General features: G+C 46.0%; 1 protein-coding gene across 1 annotated transcript; it reads right to left on the bottom strand.

Annotated features, from left to right (window-relative positions):
- Positions 1–965: 965 nt before the first annotated feature.
- On the bottom strand, positions 966–4660 carry LOC119971836 (dispanin subfamily A member 2b-like). Its single transcript, XM_038808045.1, has 2 exons — positions 4384–4660; positions 966–1387 (listed from the first exon to the last, which is right to left on the bottom strand). Exons 1-2 carry the CDS (start codon positions 4594–4596, stop codon positions 1235–1237), a joined length of 366 nt encoding a protein of 121 aa, XP_038663973.1. The 5' UTR covers positions 4597–4660; the 3' UTR covers positions 966–1234.
- Between the last annotated feature and the right edge of the window lie 14682 nt (positions 4661–19342).

Here is a 19342-nt window from a genome sequence, read left to right as displayed (position 1 = left end):
CCCTTAGTTAAAAAGGCTCGTGTGGGTTACTGGGCTATGGTGATAGGGTGAGGGCTTAGGGTGCTCTTTCAGAGGGCTAGTGCAGACTCGATGGGCCAAACGGCTTCCTTGTGCGCTCTAGTGATTTAAAAAAAAAATTTAGAGTATCCAATTTTTTTTCCCAAATTAAGGGGCAATTTAGCACGGCCAATCCACCTAACCTGCACATATGAGTTGTGGGGGTGAAACCCACGCAGACACGGGGAGAATGTGCAAACCCCACACGGACAGTGACCCGAGGCTGGGACTTGAACCCGGTCCTCAGCGCCATAGGCAGCAGTGCTATCCACTGTGCCACGTGCCGCCCCCTGCACTCTAGTAATTCTAAGTCACTTAACACAAAGGGTTGTGAGGCTGTAGAATATATTGTTGGAGTTTAATTCTGTCACGGATGTAGCAATCATATTGGATAGGTGGTTGGATTTTAAAAAGGCAATGAAGAGGCAGAGGATCTCTGAGCTTCAATTGTCACTCTCGAATATTGAGGTATCACTTCCATAAACCAACTCCATCCTCCATACTGGCTCTCAGTTGCCAGAAACATCCCCCACCGCAGCCTGCTATTGTAGCCACCACATTGCCACCCCAAACCCTGCTCTTCGTCATCAGGGGCAAACACCCATAAGAATCAGCCACACATTTTGCAAACCAATTCAAAGCACTAACACCTAAAGCCCGGTACATATCAAAGCAATTCTCAAGTTTGGTTGGCAGAATCTGAATGTTAAAAATCATCCTGTGGCACTGACAGTAACATATCAAATTTCACAAAGTACACCACTCATTGAACAACAGCATTGCAGGGTATGATGACCCACAAACCGATTTGATGCACTGCGGTTGCGAGTACAAGGTCATTTTACAGTCAAGAGGGAGCATTTACCGTTGAAGAAAAGCAGCTTATCATTTAACTCCAAGCGACACAATTTATCATCAATTCCTTTATTTATACACTTATGGCTGCATCTTGGCCAAGTTTAAAGAAATCTATATTGCTGCTAGGTGATCACTTAAACATGCCAGCGCTACATAAACATTATAGGTAGAAAAAGAAAATCAATTCTCAACAAAGTACATCATGTGTGTTGAAAAGAGTTCAGCCAGAAAAAGACTCCCGTCAAGAAAATGAGGTGCAGCTGCCCATTGGTTCAATTCCAACTGAGTGAATAATCATTCTTTGTCGTTCTTGTTGGGTTCACTTGGCATTTATCACGATAACGAGTGTTGTCACAATGGCAATGACCACGGCCAGGCTGGCCAGCACTGCGATGGCAATGTTGAGTGCTCGGGCTGTGGATGCATAGTGTTGAGCTCCTTCCACATCTCCCACAACTTTCCGATCTCTAGACTAAAAGAAAGCAAGCGTTGATTCAGAAGATTGAAAAATCTCAATGCGGGGGGGGGGGGGGGGGGGACACTACAATTGAGTGCTTGATGTTCTGGTAACGCTGCAACGGTTGTAGTCTGTGAAAAATTCTTTCTAGTAAAAGAATATTTACACTACTCAAGTTGGCACTGTTATCAGCTTTATTTGGGTTGTCAATCAGGGAAAAAAAAAATGATTGCTGAATGCAGGAATTTTGATCAACAAATGCCAGTGGGTTTTGTCACACTCAACTGAAAAATATTGCTTCAGCCAGCAAAGAAATGAAGAAACAATTGCCCATGATTCATACGCAAAGACGAAGCAGAGCAAAATAACTGCTTCTTTAAAAAAGCTCTGATTAGAACTTATTCTGGTCTGACTTCTGTTTTTTGAGGGGGGAATGCTGTATTGGCAGGGGTGTGATATTCCAGGCGGATATTTTTTTAAATCCCATGACATGACTGAAAAGTAAAGCACAGATTTTTCCTTGTGTCTATTAACCCCTTTAACAACACTAAAACAGATTGGCCATTTATTTCATTGCTGCTTCAGGGATCTTGCTGTGAATAACTTGGTTGTCGCATTCATATACATGACATCAGCTACACTTATTCTGAAATTGGTTGGTTATAAGATGCTTTGTCACATACCCTGTATTTCTGAAGAAACCTGCAATTAAATCAGACAAAAAAGTGTTTAAACATCTTCTGAAGGAAGGAAGCCCATATCCAAAACAGCCAGGGGCAGATTCCCAATGCTACCTTAAAAGGGAATTTATTTTTTGCCATTGGCAAGTATTGACAGTGATCCAAAACTTCAAAAAACTATGTGGGACTATGTGGTAATGCAAGTGAATTTATCAGCGAAATCATGCATTTATGTTGGATGCTCCTCAGCTAGGGTCACAGTTTCAGTGCTTATTGTACTGGTTTAGAACTAATACATTTCAGAAATTTCTTGCAATACAAGAAAGAAAGACTTATTGATTTATTGCTTTAAAAATCAGAAACATCCCTGTCCTAATTCACAGCGTCTGTGGAAGACTACATTAAAGGAGCAGATTGTCTGACACAGAACCCAGTGGGGAGGGGATTAGCAAAATTACCATGTATTCAGCCAAGAAAATACAGAGGTAGAATGTATTGCAAATAATTTAATGAAACCTCACAAACTTCAAATAATCTGGAAAGATAAATCCTACCTATTACAGATGAGAAATAAATGAATAAAGTCTTATCACAAAGGATTCCAGATAAGATATAGCTACCTGGGATATTAATTCACAGACTCAGATTTTTTCATCGACATCTCATTCAGCAGCAGCTATGTAGCTCTTTTGTCACAGAAGGTCTGGGTTCAAATCCCACTCCAGGAGCACACAGATCTAGCCTGACTTTGCATTCGAGAACCCAATCGCTCACTAAACAAAAATGTTTTTTTCCTGTCAGTGTTGCTTCTTTTGGCAATCATGTGCCGTCTGGCTTTCAATGCTCTGCTCATGGTAACTTTCCCACCATCTACCATCGGAAAATCAATACTAACAAGAGTGTGGCACCTATAGAACTGCAATCTTACAGAAGAGGTGTGAAAACAAGGCCCAGTCTGTCCTCTTAGCTGAATGTAAAAGATGTCATAGTGCCATTTTGAAGAAGAACAGGGCAGTTATCCCTGATTTCCTGGCTGATGTTATCTTCATTGTGGTTATCACATTGTTGTTTGAGAGCATGCTGTGCAGAAATCGCTTGCCACCTATCCGAACCTACATTACAATTGTGACTACACTTCAGAAAATGTTTGAGCTCACTGACTGCAACGCATATTAGTAATTCCTTAAGTCATCTTGGAATATCAAATCAATAGCAGAGAAACAGACCATTGCCCCAGTTTCTCAAACGTCGGCTGGATTTCATTGTCCAAACACATGGACACATCTGATGATGAGAAGAGTGATACAAATGCAAGCCCCTCTTTCTTTCATTGGATCCATTTGTAAATATCTTAATGCTGCAAAGTTTTGGTTTCCTCACAGGTAGAAACACTTTTTTCATGTCTAACCTTTTAAAAATCTTTTGGTCATGTTAGTAGATTACATGGACTCAATCTGGAACACTTTTGTTGCTTACAGATGTGAACAGATGTGCAGACATGGGTTAAGGAAGGAAAGCCAGATCAGATCATTAAAGGCAAATCAGATGTAAAGTTATTGGATTATTTGATGAAGTAACAGAGAAAGTTGGTCAAGGATGTTGTCAGGGACTTCAGTTGAGGAGAATTTGGAAAAGTTAAGACAGTTCGCCTTGGAAGAGAGAAGAGAGAAATTTAAGAGGTGACTGAATAAAGGTTTTCAAGATGAAAAGTTTTGATAAATTCAGTAAGAGAAAATCTGGTAACTGGATCAATAACCAGAGGTCAGAGATTTAAAATCATTGAAAAACATTGAGGGGCGATGGAGAGAAATGTTTTCACTCAGTTGTTGGGATCTGGAAAAATTCTACTGGAAAAGCTGCTGGAAGCCGATTCCATTAATAATTTGGGGCAGGAGTTTGAGAATGAGGAATTTGCAGAGTTAGGGACAATAAAACAGGAGTGAGGGACTGAGCGTGACTGCTCTTTTAGGAGAGCCAGCACAGACTGGATGGGCCAAATGGTCTCTTCCTGAGCTGTAAGTTTCTATGACAACCAGTCTGTTACACTTTGTGGATTGCATGTTCAATTTGTAATAATTTCCTGAATTTAAAAAAAGACAATTTAACAACACGGCAGAGATTGCCCAGTGAGACTCTCTCATTGTTAAACACAGTCCAGCAGACCCGGGTATCGCAGCTCTTGTGAAAGTTTAACAGGAGAATTTGGAAAACCACCAAACTGCTACTGTCCCCTTTCCCGGGGTCTCAGTTCCTCCTCCGCAGTTCCAACCCCCCCCCCCCCCCCCATTGAACTTCTCCCCCTAAATCTTTGTTCCCCAGCCCGTCACTCACTTTGACGGAGAAAACCAGCGCCACGAATCCCAGGCAGCAGAAATTCAAATAGAAGAAGTTGAAGATGGACCAGGGTAGGTGGTCGCGGACATGGGCCACATTGGGGCCCAAGGTAATGACGGTGGTCTGGACCTGCTGCTGTCCTTCCTCCTTCAGTCCCTGATACGGATAGGTGGTGGGGTTGGAAACTATTTGGCTAGCTCCGTACTCCATCTTGAACCCAGCCGACTTGGGAGAGCAAACCGACTCGAAACCTGCTCCGGACTTGGACAGTTTGTTTTTTAAAGCGGGGCGGAGCGAGGGACTGAAACCTCCTCCAACTGCTCAACCAATGCAACCCCATTTTCCACCTCAGAGACAGGTAATCTCCAGGCCCTGGCCCTCTCAGAGGCACAGCTTTTGTGCCCCCCCAGCTATAATTTAAAAACAATGAAAATACAGAGGGCACCAAAAAGATAGACATAATTTGACTCTTCAAAAATTTAACACGTGCTTTTCATAGAATAATAGAATTTACAGTGCAGAAGGAGGCCATTCGGCCCATCGAGTCTGCACCAGCCCCTGGAAAGTGCACCCTATCTAACCCCACACCTCCACCCTATCCCCGTAACCCCACCTAACTACTTTTATACACTAAGGGTAATTTAGCATTGCCAGTCCACCTAACCTGCAGATCTCTGGACTATGGGAGGAAACCGGAGCACCCGGAGAAAACCCACGCAAACACAGGGAGAAGGTGCAGACTCCGCATAGACAGTGACCCAAGCCAGGAATCGCACCTGGGACCCCAGAGCTGTGAAGCAACTGTGCTAACAACTATGCTACCGTGCTGCCTTCGCCTTTTTCTGTGAAAATGCACTAATTTATTGAGAAAAATCTAGCTTTTGTACAATGTCACAGTTGGTATTAAGTATGATGTGGAGATGCCGGCGTTGGACTGGGGTGAGCACAGTAAGAAGTCTTACAACACCAGGTTAAAGTCCAACAGGTTTGATTCAAACACGAGCTTTCGGAGCGCAGCTGCGCTCCGAAAGCTCGTGTTTGAATCAAACCTGTTGGACTTTAACCTGGTGTTGTAAGACTTCTTACGGTATTAAGTATGGCCAGATCATTCAAAAGCTCTTGTCCCAGAGTTGGGCAATGATAGTTCTTTACTTGTTTCAACACATTCAAAGTGCATTCACGCCGCCCGGACACGCCTTGGCGTGCCTTGTTGCCGTCCGGCGGCGGTGGTCCCCACTGGAGGTCCCTCTATGGAGGTGTCCTCCCCATAAAACTGGGGGACCTGGGGTGGAGGGTGCTGCGCATGGCAGTGCCGTGCAACCATCGTTTGAATCACTTCACGGCTCTGCCAGAGACCTGCCACTTTTGCGGCCTGGTGGAGACTGTGGCGTATATTTATATTGTCTGTCCGAGGCTGCACTCCCTTTTTGGTTTCTTGACAACGTTGTTGTTGAGGTTTTCTTTGCACTTCAGCCCCACGCTCCTGATCTACGGACATCCGGTGCGGGGAGGGCAGAGGACCTGCTCCTGGGCCTGGCCAAACTTGCCATTTATAGGTCCAGGCAGCGGGCAACCGAGGGGGTCGTCCACCCGACTGTCTGCCCATCTTCCGCGGCCTAGAGAGGGAGCATGCGGTGTCCACGGGCACACTCGAGGCCTTCCGTGCTCGGTGGGCACCGCAGGGTTGGATTGCCTTACCGCCCCCGATTTTCACACTTTGATTTGACGGGTTTTTGGTAAGTTTTTGTTTCCTTTCTTATTCTTTTTTGGGCTGTGCTCCACTTGCTGTTTTGAGGCATTCCCCTCTTTTGTTTTATCCGTCAGTTATTTTATGTTATTTTGCTTGGTTGTCATACCCAGCATCACACCAGTGTCAGTGGCGGATGCTGGCCTAATCCTGCATTTGTAGATAAACGTGCAGGTCATAAATCCACGAAAAAACACACAAAAAACAAAAATAATAAAAAAGAAAACCAAATCACATAAAAATTAGAGTAGTGAGACCCCATAAAAGGTCAAAGTGCATTCACCTAAATCCACTACTGCAGGCAAACTGACAAAATATACAAAACAATTATAATATTAGGAAACACCCCAGAGAGTGCAAGGGCGAGTGTTTTGTGATGCAATTCCTTTGGCTTGCAATCCAGTTTTCATTCTTAGGACTTTATGTTGAAAACTATCCATTGTGTAAAGATTTACTATAAACAAATTGTGCAACTTCCTTAATGGGTGCAGCACTGATGCCTTCCTTCACCACATCAGTAGGATAGGCTGTGCAGACACTGCCTAATGTGCAACACGAAACAGCAAAACTTACTTTCTTTTCCTATATTATTTCCTTGTGTGCATAGCAACAGGTTTAGCGCATAGGGGCTGGTTTAGCTCACTCAGCTAAATCGCTGGCTTTTAAAGCAGACCAAGCAGGCCAGCAGCATGGTTCGATTCCCATACTAGCCTCCCCGGACAGGCGCCGGTTTGTGGCGACTAGGGGCTTTTCACAGTAACTTAACTCAAGCCTACTCGTGACAATAAGCGATTTTCATTTTTCATTTCATTTTTCAAGTTGCAAAAGTTATCAGCTGCCAAAAAATGGACAAATGTTCACAGTTAAGGCCCCCAATGTGTTTGATGTCCAAGCAAAATGCTCCCCCCCCCCCCCCCACCCCCCCGCAACCCTGGTAATAACAGTCCCCCCAACACCAGAGACAGAATCATTTAAAATTAAAGACACCCCGGCCCATCATGCCCTTGCGCATTCATCCAATCCAATCCAAAACCTGGAGCTCAAACTGCTCCATCTGACCACACCTTCTGCATATATGGTTGTCCAGGACACTGGGATCTTCCTGTGCCTTTCTTTATCAAACTATTAATTTATATAATAGAAATGAACTAAAGTAAATTAGGACTCAACAATCAGCTATTTCCTTTGAACTATCCTTTGATAGTTCAACAATCAGCTATTTCCTTTGAACTGGGCAGCACGGTAGCATGGTGGTTAGCATAAATGCTTCACAGCTCCAGGGTCCCAGGTTCGATTCCCGGCTGGGTCACTGTCTGTGCGGAGTCTGCACGTCCTCCCCGTGTGTGCGTGGGTTTCCTCCGGGTCCGGGTGCTCCGGTTTCCTCCTACAGTCCAAAGATGTGCGGGTTAGGTGGATTGGCCATGATAAATTGCCCGTAGTGTCCTAAAAAGTAAGGTTAAAGGGGGGGGGGGTTGTTGGGTTACGGGTATAGGGTAGATACGTGGGTTTGAGTAGGGTGATCATGGCTCGGCACAACATCGAGGGCCGATGGGCCTGTTCTGTGCTGTACTGTTCTATGTTCTATCCTCCCCTTATTTAATAGGGAGTTAATGAAAATGCATTTACTGAGCTCTTAATGTCTATATTCGTCAGATGTTGACGTACAGAGAATTTTAATTCCCTTTAGTGTACGATACATTGTTATTTATTTTACATTTTATTCTCCTCGAACTGATTAATTAATTGAACTTTGTAATATTGTGATAAATTATCAAGTTGGCTATTGGTTTGGTACTACAGACGTTGAGTATTGCAGAAACAAAGAGGCATTTCTGTCAAAGTTTTTTGTCTGGCACTCATCAGGGCATATTTGCAAGAACCAAATTTATTCTGTATGAGAAGAGAATGCTGATTGGCAAGTGGACACTGATTGGTAGAGACATTATCATGGAGAATGCACCAGTTCATCCAGGATGTTTATGTTCAAGTAACGGAAAGAGCTGAAACTTTGCTTGTTCTTTGTCTTTTTAGACCTGCTGCCCTGCACAACCGGAATTATCATCTACTGAACTTGGAAGGCAGTATGTGTGTCCTTTTATATGTATGAACCAGTTTCAGTCCAATCGGAAGTTCACCACGTCAGGGCCACCGATTGGGTAAACTTGCACCAAAGCTGAATAGGAGGGTGGAGAATTGGGCTTCTCGTCCGTTAATCAAATTGAAATGGACGCAAATCGGTGATTTGTATCCAGCGGGATGTTACCCCCACCCCTCAAGCCCCCCAATCGAAACACCCATCAGACCTCCCCTACCATCAGAACCCCCTTATCAGACCTCATTGAGGCATCTATTCAAAAAGTTAAAAGACAGGACCTCTAGGATTGTAATCTCCAGATTACTCCCTGTGCCAGTGAGGCTAGAAATAGGAAGATAGAGCAACTAAACACGTGGCTAAACAGCTGGTGTAGGAGGGAGGGTTTCCGTTATCTGGACCACTGGGAGCTCTTCCGGGGCAGGTGTGACCTGTATAAGGAGGACGGGTTGCATCTAAACTGGAGAGGCATAAATATCCTGGCCGTGAGGTTTGCTAGTGTCACACGGGAGGGTTTAAACTAGTATGGCAGGGGGGTGGGAAACGGAGCAATAGGTCAGAAGGTGAAAGCATTGAGGGAGAACTAGGGAATAGGGCCAGTATGGCTCTGATTGAGCAGACAGGGAGATGTTGCTGAACACAGTGGGTCTGGTGGCCTGAAGTGCATACGTTTTAATGCAAGAAGCATTACAGGTAAGGCAGATAAACTTAGAGCTTGGATTAGTATTTGGAACTATGATGTTGTTGCCATTACAGAGACCTGATTGAAGGAAGGACAGGATTGGCAGCTAAACGTTCCAGGATTTAGATGTTTCAGGCGGGATAGAGGGGGATGTAAAAGGGGTGGCAGAGTTGCGCTACTGGTTAGGGATAATATCACAGCTGTACTACGGGAGGACACCTCAGAGGGCGGTGAGGCTATATAAGGAGAGATCAGGAATAAGAAGGGTGCATCACAATGTTGGGGGTTTACTACAGGCCTCCGAACAGCCAGCGGAAGATAGAGGAGCAGATAGGTAGACAGATTTTGGAAAAGAGTAAAAACAACAGGGTTGTTGTGATGGGAGACTTCAACTTCCCCAATATTGACTGGGACTTACTTGGTGCTAGGGGCTTAGACGGGGCAGAGTTTGTAAGGATCATCCAGGACGGCTTCTTAGAACAATATGTAGACAGTCTAACTAGGGAAGGGGCTGTACTAGACCGGGTATTGGGGAATAAGCCTGGCCAGGTGGTAGAAGTTTCAGTAGGGGAGCATTTCGGGAACAGTGACCACAATTCAGTAAGTTTTAAAGTGCTGGTGGCCGAGGATAAGAGTGCTCCTAGGGTGAATGTGCTAAATTGGGGGTAGGCTAATTATAACAATATTAGGCGGGAACTGAAGAACCTAGATTGGGCGCAGATGTTTGAGCGTAAATCAACATCTGACATGTGGGAGGCTTTCAAGTGTCAGTTGAAAGGAATTCAGAACCGGCATGTTCCTGTGAGGAAGAAGGATAAATATGGCAAATTTCAGGAACCTTGGATAACAAGAGATATTGTCGGCCTCGTCAAAAAGAAAAAGGAGGCATATGTCAGGGCTAGAAGGCTGGGAACAGACGAAGCCTGTATGGAATATAAGGAAAGTAGAAAGGAACTTAAGCAAGGAGTCAGGAGGGCTAGAAGGGGTCACGAAAAGTCATTGCCAAATAGGGTTAAGGAAAATCCCAAGGCTTTTTACACATACATAAAAAGCAAGAGGGTAGCCAGGGAAAGGGTTGGCCCACTGAAGGATAGGCAAGGGAATCTATGTGTGGAGCCAGAGGAAATGGGCGAGGTACTAAATGAATACTTTGCATCAGTATTCACCAAAGAGAAGGAATTGGTGGATGTTGAGTCTGGAGAAGGTTGTGTAGATAGCCTGGGTCACATTGAGATCCAAAAAGGCGAGGTGTTAGGCGTCTTGAAAAACATTAAGGTGTATAAGTCCCCAGTGCCTGATGGGATCTACCCCAGAATACTGAAGGAGTCTAGAGAGGAAATTGCTGAGGCCTTGACAAAAATGTTTGGATCCTCACTGTCTTCAGGTGATGTCCCGGAGGACTGGAGAATAGCCAATGTTGTTCCTTTGTTTAAGAAGGGTAGCAAGGATAATCCAGGGAACTACAGGCCGGTGAGCCTTACGTCAGTGGTAGGGAAATTACTGGAGAGAATTCTTCGAGACAGGATCTACTCCCATTTGGAAACAAATGGACGTTTAGTGAGAGGCAGCACGGTTTTGTGAAGGGGAGGTCGTGTCTCTCTAACTTGATAGAGTTTTTCGAAGAGGTCACAAAGATGATTGATGCAGGTAGGGCAGTGGATGTTGTCTATATGGACTTCAGTAAGGCCTTTGACACGGTCCCTCATGATAGACTGGTACAAAAGGTGAAGTCACATGGGATCAGGGGTGAGCAAGGTAGATACAGAACTGGCTAGGTCATAGAAGGCAGAGAGTAGCAATGGAAGGGTGCTTTTCTAATTGGAGGGCTGTGACTAGTGGTGTTCCATAGGGATCAGTGCTGGGACCTTTGCTGTTCGTAGTATATATAAATGATTTGGAGGAAAATGTAACTGGTCTGATTAGTAAGTTTGCAGACGACACAAAGGTTGGTGGAATTGCAGATAGCGATGAGGACTGTCAGAGGATACAGCAGGATTTAGATCATTTGGAGACTTGGGCAGAGAGATGGCAGATGGAGTTTAATCCGGACAAATGTGAGGTAATGCATTTTGGAAGGTCTAATGCAGGTAGGGAATATACAGTGAATGGTAGAACTCTCAAGAGTATTGAAAGTCAGAGGGATCTAGGTGTACAGATCCACAGGTCACTGAAAGAGGCAACACAGGTGGAGAAGGTAGTCAAGAAGGCATACGGCATGCTGGCCTTCATGAATTGGCAAGTCATGTTGCAGCTGCATCGAACCTTAGTTAGGCCACACTTGGAGTATAGTGTTCAATTCTGGTCGCCACATTACCAGAAGGGTGTGGAGTATTTAGAGAGGGTGCAGAAGAGATTTACCAGGATTTTGCCTGGTATGGATGGCATTAGCTATGAGGAGCGGTTGAATAAATTCGGTTTGTTCTCACTGGAACGACGGACGTTGAGGGGTGACTTGATAGAGGTCTACAAAATTATGAGGGGCATAGACAGAGTGGATCGTCAGAGGTTTTTCCCCAGGGTAGAGGGGTCAATTACTAGGGGGCATAGGTTTAAGGTGCGAGGGGCAAGGTTTAGAGGACATGTACGAGGCACGTTTCTTTACACAGAGGGTAGTGGGTGCCTGGAACTCGCTGCCGGAGGAGGTGGTGGAAGCAGGGACGATAGTGACATTTAAGGGGCATCTTGATAAATACGTGAATAGGATGGGAATAGAGGGGCTTGGACCCAGGAAGTGTAGAAGATTGTAGTTTAGTCGGGCAGCATGGTCGGCACGGGCTTGGAGGGCTGAAGGGCCTGTTCCTGTGCTGTACTTTTCTTTGTTCTCACCATCTGTCTTCCCCATTAGAACATTCATCAGACCCCCATACCAGACCTCCTATTAGACTCCCCCCATCTGACCCCTCTATCAGCCCTCCCCCATCAAACCCCCAAATCAGACTCCTGAATCAGACCCCCCACCAGAGACCCCCCCACCAGAGACCCCCCCACCAGAGACCCCCCCACCAGAGACCCCTCCAACAGAGACCACCATCAGAGACGCCCAACAGAGATGCCCATCAGACTCCCACATCAGAGTCCCCCACATCAGAGTCCCCCACATCAGAGTCCCCCACATCAGAGTCCCCCACATCAGAGTCCCCCACATCAGAGTCCCTCACATCAGAGTCCCCCACATCAGAGTCCCCCACATCAGTGTCCCCCTCATCAGAGACCCACAGTAGTCATTCCTGCCTGGAAGCTGAAGAGCAGACCAGGCAGTAGAGTGAAAAATTACTGCATCATTACTTACCCCTCCCTAACATCTGCTGCCTCAGGCAAAAGTGTTTAAAGGAGCAGCTGTTACAAGTGTCAGTGTTTCTCTGAAAGCCAAGTACATTTTAAAGGGCTTCAAAACCCTTGACAGCTTTGAAATGAAATCTTCCAATCAATTTCATGCAACAATACATTGCATTAGCCAGTGATTAACCGTTTGATTGTCCAGAGGTAGATGCTTGGTGGATTGTTGATCTATTTTTCAACAACGTGGAGAATGGTTGGAATGTGGATCTTTACAGGAACAAACGGTTTGTTTGTCCATCCCAGTCCAGCACCAGCATCTCCATGTCACATCAAAAGGAGCTAAGTGCTTTCTGCAGTGAAATGTACAAGAAGCAGAGTGAAGTCAGACATGCCCCCCCTTTTTAAGGCGCGATCTGCGGTAAAGCAGGTAAGTTTAAATGTCCCATTGAAAATAATAGGCCAGAGAAAAGGTAAGTGCCGAAGGTAAGTGAATGGGATGGGGTAGGTTGTGGGTCAGAAATTGGGGGCATGGAGGGTCGGATAGCTGGGGGAGGGGAGCAATTGGGGAGAGTCAGACATTGAGGTGGGGAGTTGGGCATCAGCGGGGAGAGTCAGACATCAGTGGGGGAGACAGACATCCAGGAGGGGAGATGGAAATGGGTGGGCAGGAGACAGATATTGGGAGGAGACGGGGGGTGGGGAGGTCTGACATGGTGGAGAGTTGGATATAGGCAGGGGGTTAATCATGGAGGGATCGGACCAAGGCATCGGGTTGGAGGTGGGGCGGGTGCTGGTTTGGGGGGGCGGGCGGGGGGGGGGGGGCGGATCGGGTATGGTTATATTGAGGGGTTATGTCAAGGTGGGGGGAGGGGGTTGTTGAGAATCCCGTGCGGGTGTGGATTGCATTGGAGGTGGGGTACTTAGTTGTGGTGAGTGGTGGGTTGTCCCCTTGGGAAGCGAGGGTGTGGGGGGTTTCCCATTCAGGGATCAATCTGTGTTTTTAAAATAGTGACACTGAAGTCAGAAGTGCTTTTATTTCTGTAGACTCTATCAAATTAACTATTTGTCTATCACTGGCAGAACCATCCAAAGTTAGTGATTTAAATGACTTGGTCGAATGATTCCTAGCACAGTGCAATTGTCCAGAGAAAAGTAGCACTTCTGACCATTGCCATGTAAACCCTTACCTGGGAACTTCCCAGAGGGAGTCTCCAGTGCATATTTGTGGTACCCACACACCCCCCCTACTCCACCTTCAAATGCAACACTGGGGAACCAGAAATCATTCTTTTTCCAAACAATATGCTCAAACTGTAGGTGGAAGGGCTGCAGCATTAAATTCCAGCAAAATAAGTGAAGATTATGCACGCAAAACTTTTCCAAAACACCAGTGAACCATCAGCAATGTGAATGTGTGTCTCTTGATGTCGAAGAGTAATGACAAGACTGATGTTTCATTCTCAATTGTGTAGTATCTTCTTTGATGGGTACTGAGCTTTCTTGGGAAATAACTGACTGGATGCACTGTAGCAGTATTATCTTGTTACAACAATGCTCCTACAAGGGAGCCTGAAACGGTGATGGAGGCAGACTCTTACATAATTTAAGAAGCATTTAAATATGCATTGCGATCCAAAGGCATGCAAAGCTATGGACCAAGTGGTAGGAAATGGGATTGGAATAATTAGGTGAGTTTTTTTGACTGGCACAGACTCGATGGGCCAAAGGGCCTTTTCTGTGCTCTATGATGCTATGACTCTTTGACTCCAATTAGCATTAATAGCCATTTTCACATTTATTGAAATTTGATGAAGTCAAAACAGATTCATTTATTGATATGACCTTGAATCTCCTCTCAAATGTAGTCTGACAAACCAATGTCCAGTTAACCCTTACATTTTTCTTCAACAATACAGCAAATACTATGCTGAAATTCAGGACCAACATCCTGTAGGAGTCATACGCTCCAAGGAATCATAATATTACCCATTTTTTTGGGACAGGTAAGTCTATAATTTCTTGTGTCAGGATACAGAGGTAGTTGTAAGTAAGTTATGTTTGTATTGTTAGATATTAGAAATAAAGTACAGGTTTAAGTGAGTTTATTAGGGCAGCACAGTAGCATTGTGGATAGCACAATTGCTTCACAGCTCCAGGGCCCCAGGTTCGATTCCGGCTTGGGTCACTGTCTGTGCGGAGTCTGCACATCATCCCCGTGTGTGCGTGGGTTTCCTCCGGGTGCTCAGGTTTCCTCCCACAGTCCAAAGATGTGCAGGTTAGGCGGATTGGCCATGATAAATTTCCCTTAGTGTCCAAAAATGTGTTGGGTGGGGTTACTGGGTTATGGGGATAGGGTGGAGGTGTTGACCTTGCATAGGGTGCTCTTTCCAAGAGCCGGTGCAGACTCGATGGGCCGAATGGCCTCCTTCTGCACTGTAAATTCTATGATATTAGGGGCTGGTTTAGCACAGTGGGCTAAACAGCTGGCTTGTAATGCAGAATAATGCCAGCAGTGTGGGTTCAATTCCAATACCGGACTCCCTGAACAGGCGCCGGAATGTGACTAGGGGATTTTCACAGTAACTTCATTGAAGCCTACTTGTGACAATAAGCGATTATTATTATTATTATGATTAATTAATTTACTGGGTTTCTGTGTAAGGAAGGTTAAACTTACAGTTAGATTCATGTTAAACAAAGGTGTTTGCATGTATAGGGCTTGTGAGGTTCACTCCAAAACTGTGTTTCTATTGTGCTGAGAGAAACTTTGTTACAGGAAAAGTAAGCAGGATCTTGGGGAAAGAAAGATGTTTCTTAGCAACCGGGGACTGTGTTCAGTGAACAGATGTTTTGTGTTTTAGTGTTTAACTAGATCCAGGCAGTTGGAGATAGGAAGCTAGAGCGGGAACAGCTCACAACTCTGCTAGAAGCAGAAAAGTTATACAGTGGAGTAATGGAAAGCAAGCACCAGAGAAGCTAAAGGACAATTTGTTCTGGAAACAAGAAGTTTCCAGGAAGTTTGAAGTTAAAGGAGCAAAGAGGAACTGCCATTGGAATAAGGTACTGTCACTGAAGCTAAAGACAGAGCTGGAAGCGCAGACCTGGGTGAAGTTGCACAGGGAAAAGGCAAACGTAGGAAGCAATCATAGGTTTGGTGTCCTAGTTTCCAGCCTTTGGAAACAATGGTATTTGCAGAGACTGAGGACCAGAGTTTTGTGTAGATGTTTGGATGCAATTAGTAATAATCTTTATTATTGTCACAAGTAGGCTTACTGCAATGAAGCTACTGTGAAAATCCCCAAGTCGCCACACTCCCGTGCCTATTCAGGTACACAGGAGGAGAATTTAGAATGTCTAATTTACATGAACGGAGTTTGGAAACACTCGTCTGATAATTATCTGGGGTAAATTTGGGGAGAAACCCACAGGAAATTTATTTCATCGACCACCGGGTTTCAGAGTGGGGGGTGGGGGTGGGGGAGCGGTTGTCTGACCACATTTAACGTGTTGGGTTACAGGGAGTGTGTGTTTATTGAGAACATTATAGCACAAGCTATTTCATGTAACCTGTGTTATTCTTAAAATTTGGGTACATTTGTGAAGGGGGGGGGCGTAGTGAAGGAGCATTATATAATAGTCAAACCTTCTATGTTTAATAAAAAAAAAATTTTCTTGTTAAAAGCTAATTGGCAATCTTCTTACTCTGTTTCTCCACATTTTCTTTAAAAAAGTGAAAGTTACGGCCTTTTGAGCCAGGGTTTCATTTCGGGATGAGCTCATCCAGTTGTCCCATCAACTGGGATCATAACACTTGAACTTTAGCTTCTCTGGGTAACGTTCAAACCAGCCCTATGACCTGTACCAAATACATGATTTGAGCCTTGGCAAAATCACTTTTTTTTTTACAAATTTATCACCAAATCAGTTTTTTTGCCGTCTTTTATCTGGTTCATTTGAGAGTTCCACCTGCTCTTCCCAGGTTTTACTGGAGACCGAAAGATCATCAATATCATCAACACCGTTGTGTTATTGGCAACAACTTGATTTGTCAATCCTTGAAAGGCAACTGGTGTATTCTTCATCCCAAATGGTAAAACAATAATTGCTAAGGACTGTCTGGGGTTATAACAGCAGAGACTTATTTGGTTTCATCTGTTACAGCATTAACTTTCCAAAGCCAATGCAGAATCTTAGTAATGCAGTGTTCTGACAATTTGTCTTGACGGAGAGTCCCTTTTGGTCCAGGCGGATGAGGCTGGGAGCAGGGACAGATCCACGTAGTTGTTAAGTAATGGGTTAAGAGACATTGCAATTAGTTGTCTCATTTATGTTAAGTGTTCAATGATTGACACTGATATGTAAAGGGGCTTCAGGTGGACTCTGGAGCTTGTGATGATCTGTAGAGTTCTGTGCAGAGTGAGTTTGAACCATTAAAGGTGTGTTGGTGAAAAAGGAGCTGAACTCTTGCCTCTTCATACCACAGCATCTAGTACATGCTAACAATGGTACCAGAGGATGGTTGCTGTGTAAATGTGAAGGCTTGAAAGATACAATTTTTCCAGATCAAACTAAGGAGTGAAAAAAAAAGGGAAACTTGGCTGAACCCAGGACAAAGATGGCTGGTTATGATTATCCTCCCCTATTTTCTGAAAGCTTAGTGGAAGCGGTGAATATGGCCTTTTATATAAGTCAGATATTGACAGAAATTTTGGGATTAGAGGATGTAGGTAATATACCTATTGACTGTCACATTGACAATAAATCTCTGTGGGAAAATGTGCACTCTACAAAAAGTGTCAATGAAAAGAGGTTACGGATAGACATCGCGGGCGAGATTCTCCGCAAATGCGGAGAGTCGTAGGCTGCCGTGAAACTGGCCATGTTTCACGGCAGCCTTCACGCCTGTTCCCGGGACGCGATTCTCCCCCCCCCCCCCCAATCGGGGCTAGGAGCGGGACCACGGGAATCACGGTGTCGCGGCCTTAACGACCATCGTTAAGGCCGCGCGCCAAGATGACGCGCAGCTGGCGCATGCGCGGGTGACGTCATCACGCCATTGACGGAACCCGCGCATGCGCGGTTCCGCATTTCTCCACCGCCGCCCGACAAGATGTGGCGGCTTGATCTTGTTGGGCGGCGGAGGGGAAATAGTGCGTCCCTTTTGGATGCAGGCCCAACGATCAGTGGGCACCGATCGCGGGCCTGTTCCCCCCCCCCCCCCCCCCCCCCCCCCCCCGAGCACAACGGTGGTGCTCCCGCCCCAAACGGGCCTCTGGATGCCCCAAACGGGCATCTCTGTCTAGCAACTGTCCGTAAATTATCGTACAGTTCCCCACCTCCTTATTGTCTGTGTTGATTAGCTCCTCAAGGGGCCCTGGGGTATCTTGCCATCTCCTTACAGAGAAAGTGTTTAATTTGGAGGTGTCTCAGCTCCTGTCCCTGTAGGTCCAGGTCCTCTTGTCAGTTCGTCTAAGGTCACAAGCCTCTCCCCTATGGAGAGGACCCAAACCGCTAACATCCCCTGTCCTGTCCGAGACGGCTCTGAACTCTCTCAGAAGTTGCAGAATTGTACACCATCCCGGCTTTTCACATCTTACAGGGCGACCGCCAGTGGTTCCATTTCCAGGGCAAACAAGAGCGGGGACAGTGGGCATCCCTGCCTAGTGCCTCTGTGTAGCTGATATTCAGAGCTGCTGGTGTTGTTCCAAATGCTCACCTTGGGGCCGTTGTACAAGAGTTTCACACATGAGGTGAATCGTGTCCCCAGCCCAAACCGCTCGAGCACTTGGATAGGTACTTCCATTCTACTCAGTCAAAGGCCTTTTCTGAGTCCAGGAAGATGATGACCTCTGGTGTTCCCTGCCCGGGGAGGGTTATTATTACATTCAGCAGCCACCTGATGTTCGCAGTTAGCTGCCTCCCCTTGACAATGCCTGTCTGGTCCTCTGCGACCACCTCTGGTATGCAGTTTTCCAGCCTCTGGGCCAGAACTTTTGCAAATATCTTCGCATCTACATTGAGCAGCAAAATGTGTCTGCATGACCCGCATTCCATCGGGTCCTTGACCTTTTTTGGTATCAGCGATATCGTGATCTATGTTAGCGTAGGAGGCAGGGTGTCCCCCGCTAGCATGTCTGCGAACATGTCCTGCAGGTGTGGGGCCAGGCCTACTGCGGATTGCTTATAGAAATTCTTACAGAACCGGGTCCCAGCGCATTCCCCGCCTACATGGAGTTAATGCTCTTCATGACCTCTCCCAGTCCTATTGGTGCTTCCAGCACCACCCCCTCCCCCACCCCGCCTATCGTCCCCCACCCCGCCTATCATCCCCCACGACTGGCATGTCCAGTCCATTGAGGAACCATTTCATCTCCGCATCCCTCTGCATTTGGAGGCGTACAGCCCTCAGTAGAAGATCTCAAATGATCGGTTGATCCCTATTTGCTCAATTACCAGTCTGCCTCTGCTATCCTTTGCCTGCGCTATCTCCCTACTGGCTGCCTGCTTTCTCAGCTGGTGAGCCAGTAGGCGGCCAGCCTTTTCCCAGTGCTCATAGAAGGTCACCGTGTCTAGCGGAGCTGGTGCACTGCTTTCCTGGTGAATAGCAGGTTAAAGTCCATATGTAGCTTTTTCCTCTCCACCAGAGGATCTATGGTTGGGGCCTTGAAATACTTTCTGTCAACCTCCAGAATGGAGTTGATCAGTAGTTGCCTGTCCACCCTCTCTTCCCTATCTCTTCATGCCTTGTAGGCTATGATCTCTCCTCTAATCACCACCTTTAGTGCCTCCCAGAATGTGGCAGGTGAGACTTCCCCGTTCCTGTAGTTTGTGAGGTACTTGCCAAGGGCTTGTTATGTTTTCTGGCAGAAGACCTTATTGGCCAGTAGGTCCGTGTCGAACCTTCACATGAGGCGCTGGGCGCGGCCCGCCTCCAACCCCACATCCATGTAATGTGGAGCGTATTCAGAAATAACTATGGCGGAATATTCCACTCTTGCTATTCCTGGACGCACCACTTTCCCACTGCAAAGAAGTCTATCCTTGAGAATTCTTTGTGGACCGGCGAAAAGGACGAGAATTCCTTCTCAGCAGTGTGTAGGAACTGCCATGGGTCCACCACCCCCATCTGCTCCATGAATGTTGCCAGATCCCTGGC

Source organism: Scyliorhinus canicula, chromosome 9 (genome assembly GCF_902713615.1).
Source record: "Scyliorhinus canicula chromosome 9, sScyCan1.1, whole genome shotgun sequence".
NCBI lineage: Eukaryota > Metazoa > Chordata > Chondrichthyes > Carcharhiniformes > Scyliorhinidae > Scyliorhinus > Scyliorhinus canicula.
Note: the sequence above shows the minus strand (reverse complement) of the source record. Positions and strands in the feature narration are given on the sequence as shown.

Excerpts from the sequence above, each read along its gene's own strand:
- LOC119971836 (XM_038808045.1), bottom strand. The coding sequence starts at position 4,596 with ATGGAGTACGGAGCTAGCCAAATAGTTTCCAACCCCACCACCTATCCG. Across the intron at positions 1,388-4,383 it reads CGCTGGTTTTCTCCGTCAAA|TCTAGAGATCGGAAAGTTGT; the intron begins GTGAGTGACGGG and ends GCTTTCTTTTAG.